Here is a 25,362-nt window from a genome sequence, read left to right as displayed (position 1 = left end):
GGTCCACGGAGTTGCAGTGCCAGTGGGAGGAGGTGACTGTAGCTGGACGAGGTGCGAGGCGGAGCGCGCGACTGCAGACTGGAGGGCCGGTAAAAGCGGGGCCCAAGAGCAGAGGTTTGGGGAGTGGGATAGGCTGGGTCTGGGGCGACCTGGCAACGTGGAGGCCAAAACGCAGGCTCTAGGGGGAGGAAGGTGGCAGAGGAGCCCCCGGGCGAGTTGAGGGCGTGTGGCCGAGGCGCCGGGGTCAGAGCCCAGGGGGTGAGGCACTCTTTTGGGGTCAGCTTTTCCCGCAGGAGCTAGTAACAGTAATCCAGAGGGAATACTCTGGTGCCAGGGTTAAGCCGCAGCGGGCCCCTTGCAGAGGGTTGGCCCCAAGTCAGTTTGGGCTCTTTGATCCTTTTTCAGACTGAGAACCACCATCAGGTTATCAGTTTGCCTTTTATTTTCCCCAGTTTTTTCTTTAGTTATGCTGTTTACCGTCGTCAGAATAATATATTGGGTTTTTGCTTGTTTTTCCAGTTTCGCTCCTTAATACATATATCATCATGGGGTTTGGTTTCTGTGTCCCTTAAGCCCGAGTTGTGGCCAGAAAAGGTGGTGTGAAAGACAGACAGCAATGGTTTGAAAGTAAATGTAGCAAGGGTGAGAAGATTGAACGAGCTACTTCAGTTCAGCAAGCACGTGGCCAAGTTTTAGGTACTTTGTTGCTACTGGACTGAGATAGCCTTGCCTGCATGGAGCTCACAATGTGATTTGACTCCTAAATATGTTTATGAAGTAATATAAAAATAAGCCTTAGCAGATGGTTGTTAAAAAAAATTTTTTTTTCTAGCAACTGTTTAATACACATGTCAGGAAATCTCAAAGTAACTTTTTACTGAAAACCATTTAGGTTTTGCATTTCTCACTCAGATGCTCCACATATGTGTTGTCTTCTCCTTTAAAAAAAAAAAAAGGTCTTAAGTTCTAGTCTGTCCTTCCCATTCAATTTTAATAAGCTCAAACACAAGCTAGCATTCAGGACTACACAGTGGTCTCCATTACCATCAAATTATTTCACACTTTTTTTTTAAGAGGAGCTTATAACAATGTGAAAAGATATGTAAGTTAAAAATAAAACCATCCTTAATCAAGTGGATACTCAGTCTCTGAGATATCAGCTGATAATTCTTAGCATAAACTTGATTTGTAATATCTGAAGAGGAGTTAGTGAAATTCAGCTTTTGGTTCAAATAGAAATGCCCCACCAGATTGATCTTGTCGTGAACGTTCATCTTCTTGCTGCGTCACCACCGCTACCACCTCCGTATTGTTAACATTCTGTCTCAGACACCATCTACCAGGTGTTCAGACTAGATTCCTGATAGCCAGCTGCTTGACTTTACCCTCTACCTTTGCGTAAGTCAACTGCTAAATTGTGTGGATTCTACCTATTAAAAATCTAAAATCCGTCCACCTTTCTGTCACCTGGGCTAAACTCCAAACTGGTTTCCCTCCACCCACTCTTCTTGTGTACCCTGGAGTTGATTCCTACTCATACCCACCCTATATGATAGAGTATAACTGTCCCTATAGGATTTCCTAGGCTGTAAATTTCCACACCAGATATACTGAATCAGAATCTACAGTTTAACAAGATCCCTAGATGATTCCACCACACCACACTGTTCTAGTCACTGCTTGCCTCTTTTGACCCCCTTCCCCAGGGTTGCGAGTAGAGTTTTGAACCCTTTCCAGTTTGAACCCCTGCTGAGAAGTTCCATTTCCACTCCAAATATCCTGAATCAGAATCTATATTTTAACAAGATCCCCAGGTGATTCTTAACATATAGTAAATTTTGAGAACCACTGCTCCACGAGTGGTTCTCAGAATTGGTCCCTCACCAGCAGCATTAGCGTTACCTGGGAACTTGTTAGAAATGCAAATTCCTAGCAGGGGTTCCAACAGCTGGTTGGAAGCCCTGGCTGTAACCTTTACAGGAGCAGATCTCCAGGTCTTTTCTCCTAGCTGGTTTCAAACTGCCAACCTTTCAGTTAGCAGGCAGTGGCCTAGTGAGGGTAAGGAGCGCCCAGGGGCAATCTCTAAATTGTGCCATGGCCCCAATTTAAGCACCAAGGGGCAATCTCTTACGTTGGGGGGCCTTGGGGCCCCCCAGTTTCAACATGAATAGACATTCATAGCAGTGTTGCATCAGCAGAAATGCCACCTCCCCCCTTGTCCTGCTTCCTCAGTCAGGCACCTTTCTGGTTTGTAGGGCCTCATCTGGTGCCCCCTCGGCACTTGGAGCCCTGAAGCAAGTGTCCCCCTTCCCTCACTCTGTTAGCAGTTTAGCTGTTTTTAACCATTGCTATGCCCTCAATTCTGAGGCAGTCACAGCATCCCTTAATCAAGAATAACAAGCATGGCATGTGTTCCATAACAATGGAACCCAACCTAGTGCAGAAAGCCAGGATTGAGGGAGGCTTGACTACAGAGTGGCAGCATGTCACCTGTCCTTTTATCTTGATCCTGTAGTTTCTGAACTGAAAATCGCTATTAGTCCCTTTGGCCCTCTTAAAGAGGTGCAGTCATGACTGGCCTTCAAAACAGACTTATTTCCTTTGCATGCCCCATTGTGTAGAAATAGCTAATTAGCTGTGACTTTAGGGAAATCCTTTATCTCCCGAGGCCTCAGTTTCCCCAGCTGTAACATTAATGAAATTACATCATTTCTCTGGTCCCCTTCAGTTCTAAAATTATGTGATTTCTGTGTCCCTAAAGCTTGAATTATGGCCAGAAAAGGTGGTATTAAAGGCAGACCACATTGGAGTGCAGATCAAATTACTGCTCTTGTTCACAGGTCTAGATTTATTTCAGTTTCCCAAAACCTTTAATGCCTGCAGACTTCTTAAACAGTGGAAAGGCTGCCAGAGAAGAGCAAATAAAGACTCCTGTCTGTCAAGATAAGACCTTCCTTGCCACACGAGAAGCTGCATGAGAACAGCTACTAGGTTTGTCTTGACGGTTGTATCCCCAGGGCCAAGCACACAGTGGATACTCAATATTTACTGGTTTGAAGGCAGAATATAAACTGTTTTAATGAGGTGACTTTCAACTCTCTGCCATCTAAGAAATAAACTTTTAAAGTTCTAGCTTCGCCCACCTGTTGTGTTGACCAAGTGTTTATGTCTTTGTATTGCCATGTAATTAGTTGCTGTGGTGTTTATCTTACCTACTGGACTGGGAGCCCTGCTGACACAGTGGTTTAATTGCTCAGCTGCTAACCAAAAGATCAACAGTTCAAATCTACCAGGCGCTCCTTGGAAACCCTATGGGGCAGTTCTACTCTGCCCTGTAGTGTCACTATGAGTCAAAAGTGACTCAACAGCAGCTAACAAGAATGGGACGGTGAGTGTCTCAGGGCAGGAATTCTTTTTCCTCCTTATATTCCCCAGCATGCTAACGAAGGGCTAACATTATGAAATGAGGCACATTAATAGTGAAGACAAGCTTTGTGCTTTAGAGACCGTATTAAAAAATATGTGAAGTAGCCAGGAGATAAGAGAAGTCCTATCTTTTCTAGACACACAGAATAAACCATCTCTTAATGTAGGAAAGTTGCAGTTTAAGGTTTATGTATTTGAGGATTATTTAATGAAAATATTCTTTATGAAATAGAGCTTGTTTCATTTCATTTGGCATATACAAAAGGGCTTATATAATGCCACCCTAATTTTTCCCAGGTAAAAGATTTTATTTACAGTCTGGTTTAAAAACTGATTTTTATCCAGCAAGTTGGGGAAGGAACCTTAGATTTGAAAACAAAAACACATTAAACTCAACCCTTTTCCTCCTGCCCCCTAAAGAGGGAAAAAAATAAACAGCACTTTCTCAAGTTGAGACTCAACCTCTAAAAGTGATAGACTGGATCTACTGAGTAACGATTACCTGAAATAGGCAAGATGCTTAAAAAGAGTACTCTATGAAGGTAATAAAAGGAAATTTTGTTTTTTTCTTTAGGCCTCAAGTCTAGACCAAACCCTATCACCAGTCGATTCTGACTCATAGTGACCCTATAGGACACGGTAGAGCTGCATCACAGGGTTTCTAAGGAGCAGCTGGTGGATTCAAACTGACGGCCTTTTTGGTTAGCAACTATACACTTAACCACCGCCCCACCAGGGCTCCTGAGTCTAGACAAGAGGGTAAATGTATTTAACGCTATAGGCTAAAAGCAGATTTGTCAACCTTCTGGCAGTTCCCTGAAGGACTTTATTTGGTTGTGCAGATCAGTAAAACTCTGTGAGACCAGATACAAATTTTGGTCCTCTGTATGACCAGAGAAGGAGCCCTGGTGGTGCAGTGGGTAAGCACTTGGCTACTAACAGAAAGGTCTGCAGTTTGAACCCACTAGCTGCTCCATAGGAGAAGGATGTAGCAGTCTGCTTCAGTAAACATTAAGGCCTTGGAAACCCTATGGAGCAGTTCTGCCCTGTACTCAAGGGTCACTATGAGATGGAATCGACTTTACAGCAATGCATTTGGTTTTGGTTTGGTATGAGCAGAGTAAGAAATCCACCTCCAGTTTCATTTGCTCCTTTGAGGGGAGAGTCCAGGCCAGGTCTTCTCTCCCTCATCACTCTTCTTCCTCATCACTCTTTCTGGTCAGCTTTCAGGGAAAGCCCATCTAGAACCAAAGTTTTATTCCTGAGTAGGTCCCGTATTAATGAGGTGTTTGTTTTGTTTTGAGCCTTACTAGGGTACAACTAGTTTTTATAAGATGAAAGACTTTTTTTTTTGTATCATAATCATTTGCCTTCAATTTTTGTATCTGGACACAAGTTATAGCATAAATTAAATTTTTCTTCACTCATTACCAAGCAAATCTAGTTAAAAGCTACGTCATGTTTGTTTGTTTCTTTTCCCTACTAGACTAATATCTGGAAATAGAAACTATCTTTAGTGTTTTTACCACCTACAATGTTTTCTTCTAGTATTTAGTTATTAATTTTGGATTGAATGTGTTGATTAAAATAAAGAATAAAGACACCAAGTCTGTTCTGTGAGAGTTTAGGTTAAAGGAAGGAGCAGGGGGAACTTCTATAGTCACATTAAGCAGTTTTTAATAAGTAATAGCTCTGACTCTGGATAAGAGGTTAGGTAACCTCATTTTTTTAAAGATAAAATCACAGAGGTTTATTCCAAGCAAAGATTACAGTTGGAACTGGGAACAGCCCAGCTCATTAAGGTGAGGCAGTGGTGTCCAAAGAGGTGGTCTGGATCAGGGATAATCATCCAGGTTGTTCTTGACTGATGCATCTCAGATTAGGGAAGTGGGAGGCGGGATCTTCTAGGGTGGGGAGGAGGGTATCTTATTAGTTCAGAGGGTATAGCTTGACATAGTGGAGTTCTCCTCTTTAGGGCGAGCTGGTCTCATGTTGCCCATGATAGAGTAACTTGTCTTCTGCAAAGTTTTCCCTAGCTTCACCATGCGTTAGAGGGAGACACTCTGGTAGGCATGCTTGGTCCCAGTATCTTGAACAGAAGCTGTCACCTCAGCCATCAGCTGCTTCTCATCCTGGTGCTTTTTAAAAATTTTACTTTGAATTCCTCGGTGGGTTGCCCAGTCCACTTGTGGGCCGCGGACTTCTTTAATTGTGATAGGAGTATTTAAGTTTTTATTCCCTGTCAACCTCTAGGAACCGAGGAGGTGGAGGGGGCACAAAAGACCCTGGCTGGCACCTGGGATTTCCAAGTCCTTGGACGTGGGGTCGATACAGGCTGAGTAGTGCTTCTGGATTCCGCTACAGTACAGAAAACCAAGTAGTTTTCTTCCTTCTCTTGTATGAGTTTTAATGGTGTCCGCAGTTGCCCAAGAGACCTTCCAGCTAGTGGCCAAAAGATGAAGAACGTCATCAGTGTGCAGTTGGAAGACTTGGGAAATAAGATGGTCTTAATAATATATGTTTTTATCCCACCAACCTGCAGGGTAAAGCCTCATGAAAAGTTTTTGTACCTCATTGCATTCCCAAATCAGAATAACATGTGGCACAGCCACAAATTAGTATTGAGCCCACAGCATAGTGAATTCTGGGCTGTGACACTCCCAAGGCCATAGGAGAGGATTAACATTCTAATGATCTGTGAGGCAGTCCCTACCCAGATGACTATTTTTGAAGATACCCTGCTGGAAAATGGAGTTTCTCCAGGTTTTCCTGATGCTCGTACCTGCTATTTGCTGCACCATAGTGGCAATGAAGAAGGCTTTGTAGCCTGTCCATTTTACATACTGCCTCTGGTGACTCATCCATTCTCGTCCACAGCTGTCTTCCAAGTCATTCCCAATCTACCTGGAGGTCAATGAGAATTCTGGGTCTAAACCCTGCCTGTGCGTAAACAGTGAGATAATAAACAAAAGCTCTCAGGGTTTGCGAATAGTGGACAAGTGGCACGTTCACCAGTCTGTCCTTCTTATGGAAAGGATTCCTGTTCATATGTCACTTTCAGCTTTCTCATAAGCCAAGGCAACGGAAGGAATAATGTCTGTGCCCAAGTCAGTGAAACAGGTGGCAGTGGCACCAGTGGGAAGGGGGAGCTCAACAATAATGTAGATCAGATAGAAGCAAAGCAGACCCATGTTCTTGCTCAAAGTGTAAGCAGTACCCTTCCTTAGGTTGTCAAAGATCAGGCAACCTTCTCCCACCCGTGTGACTCTGGATGCAATGTTATCTAGTAAAACCACGTTGACTGAGTTTTTGGCTGCATCAGAACCTGCAATGACCATGGCAGTTCCAGCATCTACCGCCTTTAGAGCTGGAGAGTCAATAACTCCATACCCTGTCACAGCAACCACTGTACCCAGTCTCTGACAGCCCTCCACAATAATCAGCTTCTGCAGGGGGACACATCGAGGCAAAGACGATTTCTGAGTGGTTGGCTAGGAGCTCATCTAGCTATTCTGGGCTCATGTCCTCCAACTCCGTACTAGTTACCACGGTGGCTTTAGCACCCCATTTGCTTGCTCCATAGCAACATTGAGACGTTTTGCAGTGTCATCCACTATTTCACCGTTTGCCAAAATGATACCTCCACCCCTGGCAATAGCTTTTGCTGTGATGGGATGATCACCTGTCACCATAATAACCTTGATCCCAGCACTCCAGCATTTGGTAACTGCATCTGGCACAGTGAACTGAGGAGGGATCAATCAAGGGCCCCACAAACAGATTTGAGATAGGGAAGTTTATGGTGTCTATATCAAATGAATAGGTTTCTGGAAACTTGTCTGCTGGCAGGTACAGATGACAGAAACCCAGTATGCACTTGCCTTGGCCTCCGAGCTCCTCCAGCTGCCGCTCTTGGCCATTGAAGATGACGGTGCTGCACTTCTCTAAGATCCTCTCGAGCCCCTTTCATCACCGTGAGGAAGTGTTTGTCATTGGGGTCATCCATCTCATGGATGGAAAGCTGAAATTTGTTGATAGAGTTAAAGGGGATTTTAGCTGCTTTGTGGTTTATTTTTCTGATTTCCATCACATCACCCAAAATGATCTCTGAGAATTTCAAGAGAGCAGTTTCTGAGGCTTCTCCAGCCACCCTTTTCTTCATGATGGGAACAGTTTCCTGTCATGGCTTGAACTCAGTCCTGGCTTGGTTACACAGTGTTATATTGGATAAGGAGGCCCAGGTTCCAGAGCTTTGGTCATAGGTTTGGTTTGAATGGTCTTGACTTGTGTTGGCCATGACGCTTTGACTGTCAAACCACAGATGGGCCAGAGTCATGCTGTTTTGAGTCGAAGTCCCGGTCTTGTCAGAGCAGATGATTAGAAGTGGAGCCAAAGGTCTCACCACCTCCAGCTTCTTCACTAGGCAGTTCTTGGCCATCCATTTAGCTGTCAGTATCACAGTGACAGTGGCCAGGAAACCCTCACGCACTTGGCTTTAGTAATGTCAACAAGGAAGTTGAAGGAGTCCAGGACAAGATCTTCATGGACACGGCAATGAAGAAAATGCTGATAAGACAGCCACACCTACCACAATAGAAACAAAATGCTCCATCTCAATGGCAGTGGGTGTCTTTTCATTTCCAACTCCTAAAGCCAGTGAGGCACTTTGTCCAGTGATAGTGTGGTCACTTGTGTTGATGACTGTGCCAGTTGCTGTGCCTTCCAGATAGGTTGTAGGATAGCAGGCAGTGTTCCTTGTTTCCAAGAGATTGTCATGAGTGAAGTCACAGGACCAGGACTGGGGCTCAGATTCCCCAGTGAGAGATGAATTACCCACCTTGCACCCTGAGAAGACAGCAATCTGATGTCTGCAGGAATCTGGTCTCTTCTTTTTGTCTCTGTTGTGTCCCCCACCACCAGCCTCTCTGAAGGGGTTGTCACCTTCTCTGCATCTCAGAAGACAAGAGCTTGCTGAGGAATCATTTTAGTGAAGCTGGCTCTGATGTTCGTGCTTTTTGCCTCTTGGTAATAAGCAAACATGCCTGTTAAAATAACCGGGGCAAGCATGGCACCCGTCTAGGGATGTGGGTGGATTGCTGTAGTATGGGCATACCTTGGAGATACTGGGGGTGATGATGAGGCAGGACTCAGTCTACAAAATTGGATTGTGTCTTGAGGCAATCTCTTGAGATACAAAAGAGAGAAGCCAGCAGAGAGACAGGGGGACCTCATACCACCAAGAAAGAAACACCGAGAGCAGAGCACGTCCTTTAAACCTGGGGTTCCTGCTCGGAGAAGCTCCTAGTCCAGGGGAAGATTGACAAGAAAGACCTTCCTCCAGAGCCAACAAAGAGAGAAAGCCTTTCCCTGGAGCTGACACCCTGAATTTGAACTTTTAACCTATTTTACTGTGAAAAAATAAATTTGTTTGTTAAAGCCATCCACTTGTGGTATTTCTGTTATAGCAGCACTAGATGACTAAGACACCATCTCCAGAAATCACTTTATCAGCCATGAGAAGCAACTCCTCATCCATTTAAAGTTTCACGAGATTGCAGCAATTCAGTCACTTATTCAGGCCCCATTACTAGATGTGCTATTTCCACCACACCTGTAGTTAACTTCCTCCACTGAAGTCTTGAACCCCTCAAAGTCATCCATGAGGGTTAGAATCAGCTTCCTCCAAACTCCTGTTAATGTTGATATTTTGACTTCCTCCCATGAATCACAAATGTCCTTAATGGTGTCTAGAATAAAGAGTTCTTTCCAGAAGTTCTTCAATTTACTTTGCCCAGATCCATCAGAGGAATCACAATCTATGGCAGCTATAGCCTTACAAAATGTATCTCTTAATAAGACCTGAAAGTCTAAATTACTGCTTGATCCCGTGGGCTGCAGAATGGATGTTGTGTTAGCAAGCATGAAAACAACATTAATCTTGTACATCTCCCTCAGAGTTCTTGGGTGACCAAGTGCGTTGTCAGTGAGCAGTAATATTTTGAAAGCAATCATTCTGAGGAGTAGGTCTCAGTAGTAGGCTTAAAATATTCAGCAAACTGCGTTGTAAGCAGATGTGCTGTCATCCCGGCTTTACTGTTCTGCTTACAGAGCACAGGCACAGTAGATTTAACATAATTCTTAAGGGCCCAAGGATTTTCAGAATTGCTTCAACTTAAAGTCATCAGCTGCATTAGCCCCTAATGAGAGTCAGCCTGTGCTTTGAAGGCAGGCATTGACTTCTCTCTAGCTATGAAAAGTCTTGGATGGCATCTTCTTTCAATATAAGGCTGTTTCGATACATTGAAAATCTGTCGTTCAGTATAGCCACCTTCGTCAATTAGCTAGATCTTCTGGATAACTTGCTGCAGCTTCTACATCACCACTGGCCGCCTCGCCTTGCACTTTTATGGTATGGAGACGGCTTCTTAAACCTCATGAACCAACCTCTGCTAGCTTCAGACCTTTCTTCTGCAGTTTCCTCACCTCTCTCAGCCTTCATAGAATTGAAGAGAGTTAGAGCCTTGCTCTGGATTGGGCCTTGGTTTAGGGGAATGTTGCGGCCGATTTGATCTTCTATCCAGACCACTAAAACTTCCTCCATATCAGCAGTGAGGCTGCTTTGCTTTCTTATCACTCATGTGTTCACTGGAGTAGCATTTTTAATTTCCTTCAAGATCTTTTACTTTGCGTTCACAACTTGGTTGTTTGGCGCGAGAGGCCTAACTTCCAGCCTGTCTCAGCTTTCGACCTGCCTTCCTCATTAAGCTTAATCATTTCTAGCTTTTGATTTAAAGTGAGGGACATGTGACTCTTCTTTCACTTGAACACTTAGAAGCCATTGTAGGGTTATTAGTTGGCCTAATTTCAGTATTGTGTCTCAGGGAATAGGGAGGCCTGAGGAGAGGAGGAGAGACAGGGAACGGCAATCAGTGGAGCAGTCACAACACACAACATTTGTCAATTAAGTTTGCCATCTTATATGGGCGCAGTTCATGGCTCCCCAAAACAGTTGTAGTCACAGCATCAAAGATCACTGATCACAGATCACCATAACATAAAATGATAAAAGTTTGAAATATTGCAAGAATCACCAAAATGTGATACACAAAGTGAGCACGTGCTATTGGAAAAATGGTGCCGACAGACTTGCTCAGTGGGGGGTTCCCACAAACCTTCAATTTGTAAGAAACACAATATCTGCAAACACAATAAAACAAGCTATGCCTGTACTCAGCCCCATGTGTGATCCAGCTCAGGATGACTCCAATCCACTGGAGGATGGAGAAGCCCCCCACCATCTGTTTGAGGAACTTGACGGTCTCCAGGATCTCCTTGGGAGGGCTGATGGCATTGGGCCCCTCCCGAACCAGGAACTCTGCAGCCCTTGCACCGGGGAGACCCGTATGTTTGTTCCGTGTTTCTTTTCCAAGTCCTCACTGCTGAGTTTGTGGTCATCCTTGTCTGTTGTCTCAATGTCCTCAGTTACACTGAACTCCACAGAGTAAATTTCTGGTAGTGGGAGAGGGGTGGGGCCCAGCCATCACCTTGACATGTGCCCCAGTTGCCCACAGGACACAAGACCACGGCGCCTCTGGCCCTTGACAGGGAAAGCCCTCATAGGTAACTTCCTTGAGCATGTGTACTTCTCTGTAGAAATGGGATTAATATTTCCTAGCTTGTATGAAGATTGAATGAAATAATATAGGTAAAGGTCCTGGTGTAGAAGCTACTCGATACGTTTATCTTTTCGTCTTTGTATCTTTAGTGCCACAGTAGCATCTAGCACATGGAAGTGCTCAACAAATGTTGGTTGAGCTGCACTGGTGAAGCCAGTAGTCTAGGGCACAGCAGACATAACAGATAATTCCATCGTGGTGTGAAGAAATGCTGTAATGGGGATATCATACTCAAAGCAATGTGAGCTAAGGAGAAGGAACACCCTAAGTCAACTACAGGAAATCCTGGAGACCTGAGAAAAGGAGGTACAGGTAGAGCTGAGATGTAAAGAAAGATAATTTTACTAGGGATACATATGGGATAAGGAGTAAGACTAGGAAGACAAAGTGACATGTGTCATAGCAAAGATACATAAGAAAGCACATCCTTTCTCCCCGGAGAGGCGGGATTAGAAAATGAGGCTGTGAAGATAATAGGTAGAGATTGGATTATAAAGAAACTTTCATGCGATTAAGGAGTTTACATTTAGGAAACAGATACTGAAAAAGTAAGAGGAAATTCATTCATTTAACAAATGATTATGGACCAAACATTTACCAAGTGGCTACTGTATGCTAAACACTGGGGATGTAACTGGGAACTAAACAGAAAAATCCCTACCCTTTTGGAGTTTCCATTCTAATGGGGAGATAATCAAGATGAAGACTTTGCAGACCATTCTAATGACTGCCTTTTAATCATGAGATGGAAGGTTTTGAGCAGATGAGTAATGTTATTTGATTTACCCCAACTGTTTTGAGAGTAAACTGAAGGAACAATGGCAAATGCAGAGAGATAATGAGGAAGCAATTGCAATAATCTAGGCAAGAGAGAATGGTGGTGTAGAGCAGGGTCATTGCAGCAGAGCTAAAATGTGGTTGAATTCTGGATAATTTGAAGGTAGAGCTAAAAGGATTTCCTGACAGGCTGGATGTGTAGTTTGAGAGAGGGTAGCTCTAAGATTTTTAGTCTGAGCAACTAAAGGAATAGAATTGCTATTTACTAGATAGCAAGACTATAGGGAGATGGGTAAGATCAGGAGCTCAGTGTTATACCTGTTAAGTTTGAGATTCCTACTAGACTGATAGCCAAAAGAGAGGAGGAAAACCAAGAGAGTGTTCTGTCATGGAGCCAAGTGAAGAAAGTGTTTCACAGAAGAGGGAGTCACCAGCTGGGCTAGATGCTGTGGTAAGGTGCAGTAAGATGACTGAGAGCTGACCAACGCTAGGTCATTTGTGACCTTCACAATAATGGCAGTTAGAGTGGATTCAAGAAGAACAATGAATATGGAAGTATGGACACTGCCTTGAGTTTTCCTGTAAAGGGAAGGAAAGAAATGGAAAGTAGTTCAAAGAGTAAGTAGGGTTGAAAAAGGATTTTAAGAAGGGAGAAATAATAGCATGTGTTATGCTGGTGGAAAGACACAGTAAAGAGGAAAACACTGTAGGAGAAGAAAGAAGAGCTGGTGGACCAACACTTTTGTGAGAGACTTCAGTGCGAGGGGCACAGCAGTTCATCCCTGGCCACAAAGAGAAGATAGAGTATTAGGCATAGATGGGGGTTGGCGGGTAAACGTGGGAGCTTGTGGATAGTCTCTCTGCCTTACTTTCTCAGTGAAATAGGAAGCAAGGACAGCAGATGAAGTGAGGATGAGGAAGGAGGCACTAGAGGTTTGAGAAGAGAAGTGAAGGTATAAAATAATTGTCTGGGAGGGTGAGAAAGTACATGGACTAAGGAAATAATAGTGAGGGACATGTTAACATTTGCCTGATAGCAAAGTGAAGATAATGGTTTCAGAGGGAGACTCCTTGCAAGATGGCTAGTAAGAAGGCCGTTATGGTGGCCTAAATGAGATGTAATGAGCATCTGAATCAGGCCAGTTGCAGTGTTGTTGGAGGCACTATCACGTACATAATAATTGGAGCTGTAGATGTGGATGAAATTGCCCAAAGACAGCAGAGTGACAAAATAGCAGTGGCTAGTTTTTTTTTTTTTAGAGGGCACACCCAGAACTCAAAAGGACCTTCCAAGGAAACGGGAAACTAAGAGAAAGAGGGCACAGAAACCCAGGAGAGGTTTTTTTTTGTGGAGGCAGTGGCTGTCTTTCTGCCACTGCAAAGAGATTTCATACTTGCCCTCTGAGCTGATTATCTGGGAAGTTGTAGTTTTGGAGAAGGGGCAGGACAGAACCCCCTTTCACTGTTAGTTGAGGAGTAACTAGACATCAGAAGTAGAAATAGTAACTGAAGACTGTGCTTCCAAGAATGATAAGTAGCAAGGCCTTTACTAGCCCAGAATGGCATTCCATGTGAGATGACAATCTTTATAAAGGCCTGGAGGCACAGAGGGGCATAGACAAGGAATTTTAAATAGTTTGATGTGAAGTCTAAATATATATATATATATATATTTTTAATATTTGATTCAATTAATCTTTTTTTTCCTTTGTGTTTTAAAACTTTGATCAATGTATAGTTCTCCTTAGGGGAAAAAAAAATGAAGTGTGCTTCTATGTCATTGTATATGTGTGTGTCCCTCAGCTAATTTTTTTTTTTAATACCCTAAGGGTTTTTAAATGAGATAAGTTTTGTAGTTGAGAACCCAGATGTAAATCCATCCACCTACGGGCACCTGATCTTTGATAAAGGCCCAAAGTCCGTTAAATGGGGAAGAGAGTTTTTTTAAACCAATGGTGCTGGCAAAACTGGATGTCCATCTGTAAAAAAAAAGAAAAGAAAAGAAAACAGCACCCATATAGAAAAAATATATACAAAAAGTAATTCAAAATTGATCGGAGACCTAAATATAAAAAACTGTAAAGATCTTGGGAAAAAAAATAGGGTCAATGCTACGGGTCCTAATATAAATAGGATACAAATCATAACTAACAATGCGTAAAAACCAGAAGATTAACGAGATAACTGGGATCTTCTAAAAATTAAACACTTAACGCTGATCAGCAGACTTCATCAAAAGTGTTAAAAGTGAACCTACAGACTAGAAAAAAAAATTTGGCTATGACATATTCGACAAAGGTCTAAACTCTAAAGTCTATAGGAAAATCCAACACCTCTACAACAAAAAGACAATCCAGTCCAAAAAATGGGCAAAGGCTATGAACAGACACTTCACCAAAGAAGACAGACAGGCAGCTAACAGATACATGAGGAAATGCTCACAATCACAGAGAAATGCAAATCAAAACTACAACGAGATACCATCTCACCCTGACATTACTGGCACACACACACACAAAAAAAAGCCCAGAAAATGAATGATAGAGAGGCTTTGGGGAGATTGGAACTCTTATACGCTGCTGGTGAGAACGCAAAATGGTACAACCAATTTGGAAAATGATATGGCACTTTCTTAAAAAGCTAGAAATAGGAATACCACATGGTCCCGCAATCCCACTCTTAGAAATATATCCCAGAGAAATGAGAGCCATCACACAAATGGATGTATGTACACCCATGTTCATTGCAGTATTATTCACAATAGCAAAAAGATGGAAATAACCTAAGTGCCCATCAACAAATCAATGGATAAACTATGGCACATACACACAATGGAATACTACGCAATGATAAAACTGATGAATCTGTGAAAAAACTCACAACATGGATGAATCTCGGTGCCATTACACTGAGTGAAATCATCACAAAAGAACAAATACTGTATGAGACCAAAGAGGGTCTCAGAGCAGGAGAAAAATGTAGAACAAAATTCAAATTCACAAAAAGACCAGTCTTGCTGGTCCCAGAGAGACTAGAGAAACCCCCAGAGTATAGCCCCAGTACACCCTTTTAACTCAGTATCAAGTCACTCCTGAGGTTCACCCTTCAGCCAAAGATTAAGCAGGTCTACTGGGCCAACAATAACACATTTGAGGGATGTGCTTAGTAGTTCAATCATGTATACAACACTAATGGGCACACCAGCCCAAAAACAAAGATGAGATGGCAGGAAGGGGCAGGAAAACTGGACGAATGGAAACAGAGAACCTGGGGTGGAGAAGGGGAGAATATTGACATATTGTGGGGTTGGCAACCAATGGCACAGAACAATTTGTGTATCAGCTGTTTAATCTGAAACTAATTTGCTCTGTAAACTTCTACCTAAATCACAATTTAAAAAAAATGTAACCTCAAAAAAAAAAAAAAAAACCATAGAAATATATCCTGATTGTTAATTATATGGAGATCCTGTCTGCATACTCTGCTTGTAGGTTAATGATGAGATTGGTTCTTCCCCCTGCCAAAAAAAAAAAATACTCTGAGACCACTGTTGTAAAAACTCATGGAAAGGTTTACACACAGAAACAATCTTTGATGGTTATGAGAGAGGGGAGGGGTGGGGATGGAAAAACACTAACTAGACAATAGATAAGTGGTAACTTTGTGAGGGGTAAGACAGTACATGATACTGGGGAAGTCAGCACATCTTGACCAAGGCAAAGTCATAAAAGCTTCATAGACACATCCAAACTCCCTGAGGGACTGAGTTACTGGGCTGGGGGCCAGGGCCTTGAGGAACATCTAGCTCAGTTGGGATAACATAGTTTATAAAGAAAAGGTTCTACATCCGACTGTGGTGAGTAGCGTCTAGGGTCTTAAAAGCTTATGAGTGGCCATTTAAGATACACCTGCTGGTCCCGTCCCATTTAGAGCAAGGGAGAATGGAGAAAATCAAAGACACAGGGGAAAGATAAGTCCAAAGCACTAATGGACCACAAGTACCACAGCCTCCACCAGACTGAGTTCATCACAAGTAGATGATGCCCGGCTACCACCACCAACTGCTCTGACAGGGAACACAATAGAGGGTCCTGGACAGAGTGGGAGAAAAACAGCAAAATTTTAATTCACAAAGACCAAACTTACTGATCTGACAGAGACTGGAGAAACCTGAAGTATATGGCCTCCAGACACCATTTTAACTCAGTACTGAAGTCACTCCTGAAGTTCACCCTTCAGCCAAAGAGCAGACGGGCCTATAAAACAATAACATACATAGTTCAACCATGTGTATAAGACTAAATGGGCACACCAGCCCAAAAGCAAAGAAGTCAGGAAGGGACAGAAAAAGCTGGATGAACAGAAATGGGGAACCCAAAGTCGAGAAGGGGAGAGGGTTGACATGTCATGGGGTTGGCAACCAATGTCGCAAAACAATATGTATATTAATTGTTCAAAGAGAAACTAATTTGCTCTGTAAACTTTCACCTAAAGCACAATAAAAAAATTAATTTTTAAAAAAATGAAATAGGTTTTGAGATTGCTGAAGCTCTTGAAATGGGAAAGTAGGCAATAGTAAGCTTTTCAATATTATGTATTCCCACGCCTCTCTGCCAATCATACAAGTGTCTGATGAAAGATTTTTTTCTCATTTGCTTGTTTTAGGATGTAAGTCAATACAGCAGAAAATGTCCACTGAACGGACTTCCTGGACAAACCTGTCCACTCTTCAGAAAATCGCACTGGGCCTTGGGATCCCAGCCAGTGCAACAGTTGTTTATATCCTGTACCGCAGATACAGGGAAAGCAGAGGTATGTGAACTCGTGGCTGTGCATGCGGCGATGTTTAGGCTTGTTGAACTGAAATGAAAACTTTTCCCTTGCCCGACTTGACTTTGTTGGGATGTCATTGACTTTTTGTGAGGAGCCTTTGACTGAAACAATTTTGTTTCTCTTTATATTCTTATGAGGAACTCATAGTTCCATTGTTTTTGTTCCCTTTAGCAATATCAGCATGGCAATGGCTTCTTTTTACATATATATGTACTCTTCTTTTCAGTATGCCCCTTCTGACTATTCAGTTGTTAGGGGTAGACAGTGTCCCCATAGATTGGACCTGGAGGGTTAAATGATTTATGTACAAATCAGTCAGTCAGGAGAAGCTCTGAGCCTTCTGGACTCCTCAGGCAGCTTTTGACCTTCATTCTTCTCCAGGCACTGTATCTTGAGAGAAGTAGTTTGCCCAAAGCCCAGCACCCCTTTCTTGCAGAGCCAGAATGCTTTTATCCATTGTACCATCCTAGACAGTATCCTAGAGGGAATGCCCATCTTCTGGACTTTGAGGGTCTTCTAATTCCCACTGAGATGCTACTTCTTGTCATTATGGTTGAGATCCTCCATTTATCTCTTGGTTCAGGGTCTCTTTGACAGCCAGATCCGGGGGAGGGCCGGTAGTAGCTTTGGATGTTATCTAAGTCTGCTCTGATGCGCCATGATCTGTGCAGAAGAGCGGCTGACATTTGTTGGGGAGGATGACATCGAGGTAGAGATGCGGATTCCTCAGGAGTCTGTGAAGTTGATCATTGGCCGGCAAGGAGCCAATATTAAACAGGTAGGTGTATGAAGACGAAGTTGGCTTTCCCAGGGGTTGATTTTATTTATTGATTTCTCATCTTCCCTCCTCTGCCCCTACCCCTACAAAATACATCCACAGCATGTATATTTTAAAAAGAAAAGGCATAGGAACATTTTAGCAAATCATGTTACCTCTTCCTAGGGTATGAATGACTTAGGTTGAAATAGGGCTTCTGATTGGGCAATTCTCAGCTTGATATACCCTGAGCCATTCTTTTCTACTGTGGAATTCATGACCTCTCATTAATTGACAGTAAATATTGAAAAGTTTTCTGCATGGTTCTTACCATCTTCCATCATTCAGTTGAAATGTCAAGAAAACAAAATATCTGGTTCTCTAACGCAAATAAAATTAGGAGAAAAGGGGTTCTAAACATAAAATAAACCATTTTGAATTAAGTGCCGTTTGGGGTTACATTTGTCACTAAGCTCCTTCCATAAGTACTAGAAAACGAGGAATGATTCCAGTATCCTGATTTAGCTGGTACCTATGGCCAACTCTGTCTACCTCCAGGGATTGGTTGAGAGTGTCTTTAGCTGGGCCCAGATGGGAAGTCTTCCAGAACACGCTGCCATGTATCCTTTTCTCTGCAGCTGCGGAAGCAGACAGGCGCTCGGATTGATGTGGACACGGAGGATGTAGGTGATGAGCGGGTGCTGCTCATCAGTGGTTTTCCTGTTCAGGTGTGCAAGGCCAAAGCCGCGATCCATCAGATGCTGACAGAGAATACCCCAGTGTCTGAGCAGCTCTCAGTCCCCCAGAGATCTGTGGGCAGAATCATAGGTACCACTGGATGGCTTCCTCTCCTGTTTCCTCTATTCCTCACCTGTCCTTTCACACCTTCTCCAGAGCTTTTCCTCACCTACTTTCCCTTCACCTTGCTGAGAGAAGAAGACAGGGATATTGAGACCAGACCTTTATTTTTTTTACAGAACCACTTGTAAAATAAAACCCATTTCCTCGAGAAGATCAGAAACGTAAAAGTAGGTTTCAGAAGGGTTTGGATAAATGTATTTACCTCGTAGGAGATTTTTAAAGGGAAGCTAAGGATGCTCATGTTTTAGCATCCCAGTCTATAGAGAGCGCCCATTACGCTTCCCCCAGAGCATTCCTTAACGCTGCTGTTAGAGGCAGAGAAACATCCTGTCCCTGGCCCAGTGTTCTGACCCTCCATGTAGCATATGTTATGAGTTGAGAATGTGAAGGTTGGCCTTGCGGTATTCAAAAAAATGGAAATGACATAAAGAAGTTAACTAGCCAAAGGGTAGAATTTAAATAAGAAGGAAAAAGCAAATAATTTAGGATTCTCCTTCCTACAGTAAGAATTTCAGTAGCTCCTGGTTCCCATTCAGCATCTTACGTTCTGTTCAGTTTGGTTGTGAGAACTGACTCCCTTCTCCCAGTATATACGAAATGGTGATTTCTAGGTTGGTGGGGAGAAAAGGAAAGGTTTCTATGTATTGTTTGATGCAGGGCGAGGAGGCGAAACGATTCGTTCTATCTGTAAGGCCTCTGGAGCCAAAATTACCTGTGACAAAGAATCAGAGGGGACATTACTACTATCAAGACTTATAAAAATCTCAGGAACACAGAAGGAAGTGACAGCAGCCAAGGCAAGTAGCTGATAGAATAGAATTGTACCTAAGAATGAGAACACCCTTTACACTGCCCCGGGGGCCGGAATATCTGACCATGTAGATATCATCCCTTTTATTTTCCACAGCATTTGATCCTGGAAAAAGTGTCAGAAGATGAAGAGCTTCGAAAGAGAATTGCTCATTCTGTGGAAACCCGGGTCCCACGCAAGCAGCCAATCAGCATAAGAAGAGAGGAGGTGACAGAGCCAGGTGGAGCCGGAGAGCCAGCTTTATGGGAAAACACCAGCTCTAGCACAGAGCTGGCTCTTCCTCCCCACAAAGGAGGTGGTGACATGGCTGTTGTAGGGCCCCAGCAGGAAGAAGGTTCCTGGGAGAAAGCTAATGGTGACAGCTTTGAGGAGGAGCCTGGAACCCATGCCAGTCCAGAGATGTCCATGTTTGAAAGTATGTAACAAAGAGGGAACTCATTAGCCATTTGAAAGATGGAAATGCTGGCTTCAAACAAACAAACAAAAACCAAACCCATTGCCCTCAAGTCGATTCTGACTCACAGTGACCATATAAGACAGAGTAGAACTGCCCCCTAGGGTTTCCAAGGCTGTGATCTTTACGGGAGCAGCCTGCCACATTGTTCTCCTGTGGAGCAGCTGGTGGGTTTGAACTGCCAGCCTTTCAGTTAGCCGCCGAGCACTTAACCACTGTGCCACCAGGGCTCCTTATGACCCTACACAGGAAATAATAAAAAATAGTTTCTATTTTCTTTCTTTTTTAAAAAAAATGTAAAATTTCTACTTTCTTGACTAGTCTGTCATCTGCTTTTCTGATAGTATTTTACTTAGTACTTGTAAACATAATATTTTTCTGCATATAAACAACCTACTGAAAAGGAGAATGAGATAGAAATAATGCGGACACAAGGAAACTATTCTGTGATAAACCAAAACAAACAAACAAAAAAAAACCCACTGCCGTTGAGTCGATTCCAACTCAGAGCGACCCTATAGGACAGAGTAGAACTGCCCCATAGAGTTTCCAAGGAGCGTCTGGTGGATTTGAACTGCCGACCTCTTGGTTAGCAGCCATGGCACTTAACCACTATGCCACGTCTGTAATACGTCAGATAATTTAATTTAATGGTATTCTTTCTCCAAGCATTTATTAAATAAGCTAAAATACTCAGCCTGATTTTTCACCTTCTGTTTTTAAAAATCTTCACTATTCAAGGAGAATGAAACGGCTGCGAGCTTTCTCTTCTGTTGTAGGTTAAGACAGGAAAGAGAAGGGCCCCAGGAGGCTCACAGACTTGTCCAGAGTCAATTAGGAGTCAGTGGTAGGATGGGACCTGGAATAGGCCCATGTCCCGTGCTGCCCACATAAGTTATCTTTCCACTGATCCATGTTGCAGCTGGCCCCTAGAGGATTTACCGTCGTCATAAATGGTGACTGACTTGAATACATGGCACACCACCAAGAATGTAAACTGCCTTACTCAGTTGCGTAGGCAGGTACAGGAGATAACTTAGTACCTTTCTTTAGAGTGGTGTTCTTGTATGATTCATCCAGTCGCTCTAGCTATTTTTAAATGGTAATAGCCACATGGTATTTGTACCTCTCCCCCTCCCAATCCAGCCTCCTCATTTCAACAAGAGATGGTTCTCTTGTGGCCATCATCCTTTCCCTGTGTTCAGTCCCCAGCCCTGACTTCAGCTTCCATGCTGATGAGTACCTAGAAGTCTACGTCTCAGCCTCTGAGCACCCTAACCACTTCTGGATCCAGATCATTGGCTCCCGCAGCCTACAACTGGATAAGCTTGTCAGTGAGATGACCCAGCACTATGAGAACAGTCCGGTGAGCTACCGTAAGGACAGGGCTCGGGTTGGATGAAAAGGGGGAACAGTTTTTTCATTGTGTGACATAGTCTCTTCCTCTTCTGTGGGATACCTACTCATCCTTCCTTCCTTCTGGCATTTGTTTTAACAACAAATGTATTAACCTGCCCACTCCTAACTCTCCCCCTCCCTGGCTCCTCATCCCGGTATGTAGCCTGAAGACTTGACAGTGCAGGTAGGAGACATTGTAGCAGCACCTCTACCTACAAATGGCTCCTGGTATCGAGCCCGAGTCCTTGGCACCTTGGAGAATGGGAACCTGGACCTCTACTTTGTTGACTTTGGAGATAATGGAGATTGCGTACCACAGGACCTCAGAACTCTCAGGTCAGTGTGGAGCCAGGGTGAGAGTTGGCCTGGAAGCCCATTGGCCATAGGCATGTGAGGACATCACCAGGGGGATTCGGAAGAGAACCCACTCAGAGAGAGCCTATGTGGTTATCTTCTCATGCTGGGTTGGTTAGTTCTTTTTAAAAGCAAGGAATATAAGAAGGCTGTTCAGGTTCTAGATTTCTAATTTCAGTTTCTTCTTTCATTTTTTTGACAATTCAACTTTTTTGTTTTTTTTTATTGTGCTTTAAGTGAAAATTTACAAGTCAAGTCAGTCTCTCATACAAAAATTCTTCTTTTGCTTTAGGAGTGACTTCCTAAGCCTTCCATTTCAAGCAATTGAGTGTAGTCTGGCACGGATCGCCCCCTCAGGTAAATTGGTCACACAGCCTAGTGACATTGCCTCTGGATAGAGCAGCTTTCCTGCAGCACATGCAAGGAGTTCTCACATTCTCTGGAGTTTGGAGTTCTGGGTATGCAGGCGCCTTTTCTTTATCAGCACTAGGAAGCAGCAGCTAGAAACTTGCCTGGAAGTCAGACCCACCCCAACCAGAGAAGAGCCGATGTCTTCTAGAGTAGAAAGGAGTAGTTCCAATTTCCCTCCAGGGTATAACTCCCAGCCCTCTGAGCACTGACGCTTCCTTGGGCCCTCCCCTACAATCTTCTTGCTAGGCGAGCAATGGGAAGAGGAGGCTTTGGATGAGTTCGACAGACTCACTCACTGTGCTGACTGGAAACCCCTGGTGGCCAAGATCTCTAGCTATGTCCACACAGGGATCTCAACTTGGCCAGAGATCTACTTATATGATACTAGTGATGGAAAGGTAAGACTGGAGTTCACCTCACTCACTCTTTATCTCTTCAGTACTGTATACTTATAGCCACGTTTACTTTTTCTTTCCCAGAAACTCTCATACCACAACTACTTTGCTCACTGTCCCACCCGTGAAATGTCCTTAAAGTTTCAATCTGCCCAGTTTCCTTAGATTTGTTCTTCCTTGCCGAAAGAACATCATTTTCTTTTTTTCGTCAGAAACTTGATATTGGGTTAGAATTAGTTTGCAAAGGATATGCAGTTGAGCTTCCTGAAGACATAGATGAAAATGGAGCTGTCCCCAGCACATTGCAGGAAATGGTGAGTGAGCCATTTAGTCATTTCGGGTGCTTCTTCAGGGAAAACCTGGTACACTGAGAGGCATGAGGGCTTCCAGTCATGACATTTTATAGAGAGCTTTCCTGAGGGCTCTCAGAATTGCTCCACGAATTGATCAGAGGAGGTGTATGTCCCTCTCAGCAGCCATAATCAACTGCCTTGACCAGTCAGTTCCTGTGCCAAAGCGACAGGGTGGCCTCTCCTTTCCCACAAGGCAGGAACATTCTTCCCTTGTGTTTCCATTCCCTCAGGCCACAGAAGCAGATGTCTCTCTAGGCAGCATGCTCACTGAGACCAAGAAGAGCCCTGGAGAGATGGGACAGACCTTGTCCTGTCTCAGTTTATCAGGTACAAGCCGCATTCCCTCCCCTCGACCATCTTTGGAGGTTACCATCTCTCCAAACTAAAGAGGTCACGGCTTGGTTCTTCACTGGGTCATTGAGTACCAGGAGGCCCATTTTCCCCGGGGTCTCACTGGCTGTGCCTGCGAGAGCAGGACCATGTCTCCCTCACCTCTTCTGTTCACTAGAAGCTGCCTCTGTGTCTGGTGATGATAACCTTGAAGATGACGACTTACTCTGAAGTCTGCTCTTCAGCTGGCTTGGCCTCCCGCTTTGCTGTGTGAGTGGAGCTCTCACCTGTCTATAAACTATAGCAGTTGGAAAGTAATGAGGGGTGGCAGCAGGGCCCCCTTCCCCCTGCCCCATCTTAACCCTTCTGCTTCACAGCTGCTCTCCTGCAGCTGAACTTGCTCTCAGATTGAGCCCTTTCAAACTTTTTGTGTCTTTTTGTCTTTGGCAGGATTTGGCCGTGAAGAAAGACGTCTGTGATAAAGAGGTCCATGCAGTCCCTCCTCTGTTACATGCACAGTCTGGCATGCACAGTCCACTGTACTACCAGAAAGTGTGGGGTAGGGGGAGGCAACCACATCCCCCTCCTCCACCCCCAACCCCGTGGGTCCCCTCCCAGTCTTTGAATACTGCTGCATTACTTCCAGGCTGCTCCCCCGCGGGCACACCCCTTCTGCCAGTCATAACACACATTCCTGCTAGGCTGTGTCCTTTTTGAGGCTGGGAAACAGCCAGAGTTTTGGTCATTGGAAGTGATGACTGTGCAGATGTCTGACTCACCTCATCAGGTGATGCTGGTTAAGGGAAGTTTGGGGACCTCATGACTGCAGTGTGTTGGGAGGCAAAGGCGGACATCAGCATAATTGTATGCAAAAGCTGAGGGAGCTAGGAAGGGAGAAGTGCCTCCCAGCCTCAACTGCTAGCTGACATGTTGCTAGAGGTGACTTTTTTTAATGCTTCTGTTATTTCCCTGTAGACTTTGGTTAAAATACAAGTACAAAGGAAGAGAGGACGCTGAGGAAATATTCTAACTTGCTAGTATAGTATCTGTAGTATAGTATCTATACATACACACACACCCCCACAGAGAAAGAAAGAACATATATGGCTCTGTTTAAATCATTTGGGGGATTCTCTGCTGAATAAAGTTCTCAAGAAAATGATCTAAAACCAAATGCTGATTGGATCAAAAACTGGAAGCAGGCCTTCCAAGTAGTCTCTCCTGAGAACTAGAATCTGGTGAAAATTGTCAACACCTCAGAAAGGGGCTCATCTATAAAACAAGTGTCTCACGTATACATTCATGTTCTTTCCCCACAGTTCCTTCAAAATGAACCATTCACTAAGAATCAGAACCAGTTTAGGTTTTAAAAAAACCCATTGTCGTCAAGGTGATTGCATCTCATAGTGACCCCACAGGACACAGTATCCCACAGAACGACTGCGCTATAAGGTTTCCAAGGAGTGGCTGGTGGATTCGAACTGCTAACCTTTTGGTTAGCAGCCAAATGCTTAACCACTGCACCACCAGCATTAAACCTACTTTTCAGTTTAGGCTGTGTAAATAAGACCCCACGTAAACTATTTGGAGGAAAAGGCCTGAGTTAGAATTCCAGAAATTTGGGTCTAGGCATGGATCCCCACTCTACGATAAACTGTGAGACTTTTCTCTACATGGCCCTTTTCCCTACAGCATCTTTCCATTTCTGACACTATTGTGAGAATCCAATGGGAATGTTGAAGGTACTTTAAATATTTTAAGTGTGTACTTGTGTGGGTAGTTGAAAATGGCAATGGCCTTTTTTTTTTTTTTTAAAGAACCAAGCAAGATAAACCGGAAAACTTTCTTTTTAATTGAGCTTTTAAAGAAAGTTTACACAGCAGGTTAGATTCCCTTTTGGCAGTTTCCACACAGATTGTTCATTGACATTAGTTACATTTATCATAATTTGTTAACATTCTCTTCGTGTCTGTACCCATCCATTGTGCTCGCTCATTTTTCCTTTGATTGTGCCATGCCCACTGCAACTACATTTGCTGCCACTTTTCCCGTCACCAGAAATGACAAATCTCTACAGCCTAAAGCATACTTTCCCCTCCCCTTCCTCTCTCTGGAAACCACCAGTGAACATTGGTCTCTCTATATAATGTTTTTGTCTTCTTATAAGCGAAAGATCATATAATACTTGTCCTTATGTGCTTAGTATTATGCTCTCCAGGTCCATCCATGTTATAGAATGTTTCTTGTGCTCATCATTGTTCTTTATCTTTGCATAGTGTTCCATTGTATGTATGTACCACAATTTGCTTATTCACTCATCTGTTTATGAGCACTTAGGTTATTTCCATTTATTTGCTATTGTGAATAAAGCAGCAATGAACATAGGTGTGCATGTCTGTTCCCATCATTATTTTTAGATCTCTAGGGTATTTTTTTTTTTAGGGTATATACCATGGGAGCCCTGGTGGTGCAGTGGTTAAGAGCTACGGCGAGCTACTATGGCTGCTAACCAAAAGGTCGGCAGTT

General features: G+C 43.6%; 1 protein-coding gene and 1 pseudogene across 2 annotated transcripts; one reads left to right on the top strand and one right to left on the bottom strand.

Moving 5' to 3' along the window:
• TDRKH (tudor and KH domain containing) lies at positions 1-25,076 on the top strand. Of its 2 annotated transcripts, none has more exons than XM_049880496.1 (14): positions 1-89; positions 16,545-16,691; positions 17,384-17,490; positions 18,108-18,297; positions 18,988-19,127; positions 19,238-19,556; positions 20,801-20,961; positions 21,157-21,329; positions 21,640-21,704; positions 22,005-22,156; positions 22,366-22,467; positions 22,737-22,833; positions 23,018-23,106; positions 23,287-25,076. In XM_049880496.1, exons 2-13 carry the CDS (start codon positions 16,568-16,570, stop codon positions 23,065-23,067), a joined length of 1,680 nt encoding a protein of 559 aa, XP_049736453.1. In that variant the 5' UTR covers positions 1-89; positions 16,545-16,567; the 3' UTR covers positions 23,068-23,106; positions 23,287-25,076. The 2 variants fall into 2 exon arrangements, with proteins under 2 accessions (XP_049736453.1, XP_049736452.1); XM_049880495.1 differs by having other exon boundaries at positions 23,015-23,106.
• LOC126071433 (potassium-transporting ATPase alpha chain 2-like) lies at positions 5,934-11,821 on the bottom strand (annotated as a pseudogene).
• Positions 25,077-25,362: the final 286 nt, after the last annotated feature.

The sequence above is a fragment of the Elephas maximus genome, chromosome 3 (assembly GCF_024166365.1).
Source record: "Elephas maximus indicus isolate mEleMax1 chromosome 3, mEleMax1 primary haplotype, whole genome shotgun sequence".
NCBI classification, from domain to species: domain Eukaryota; kingdom Metazoa; phylum Chordata; class Mammalia; order Proboscidea; family Elephantidae; genus Elephas; species Elephas maximus.
This window is presented reverse-complemented; position numbering and strand designations above follow the sequence as displayed.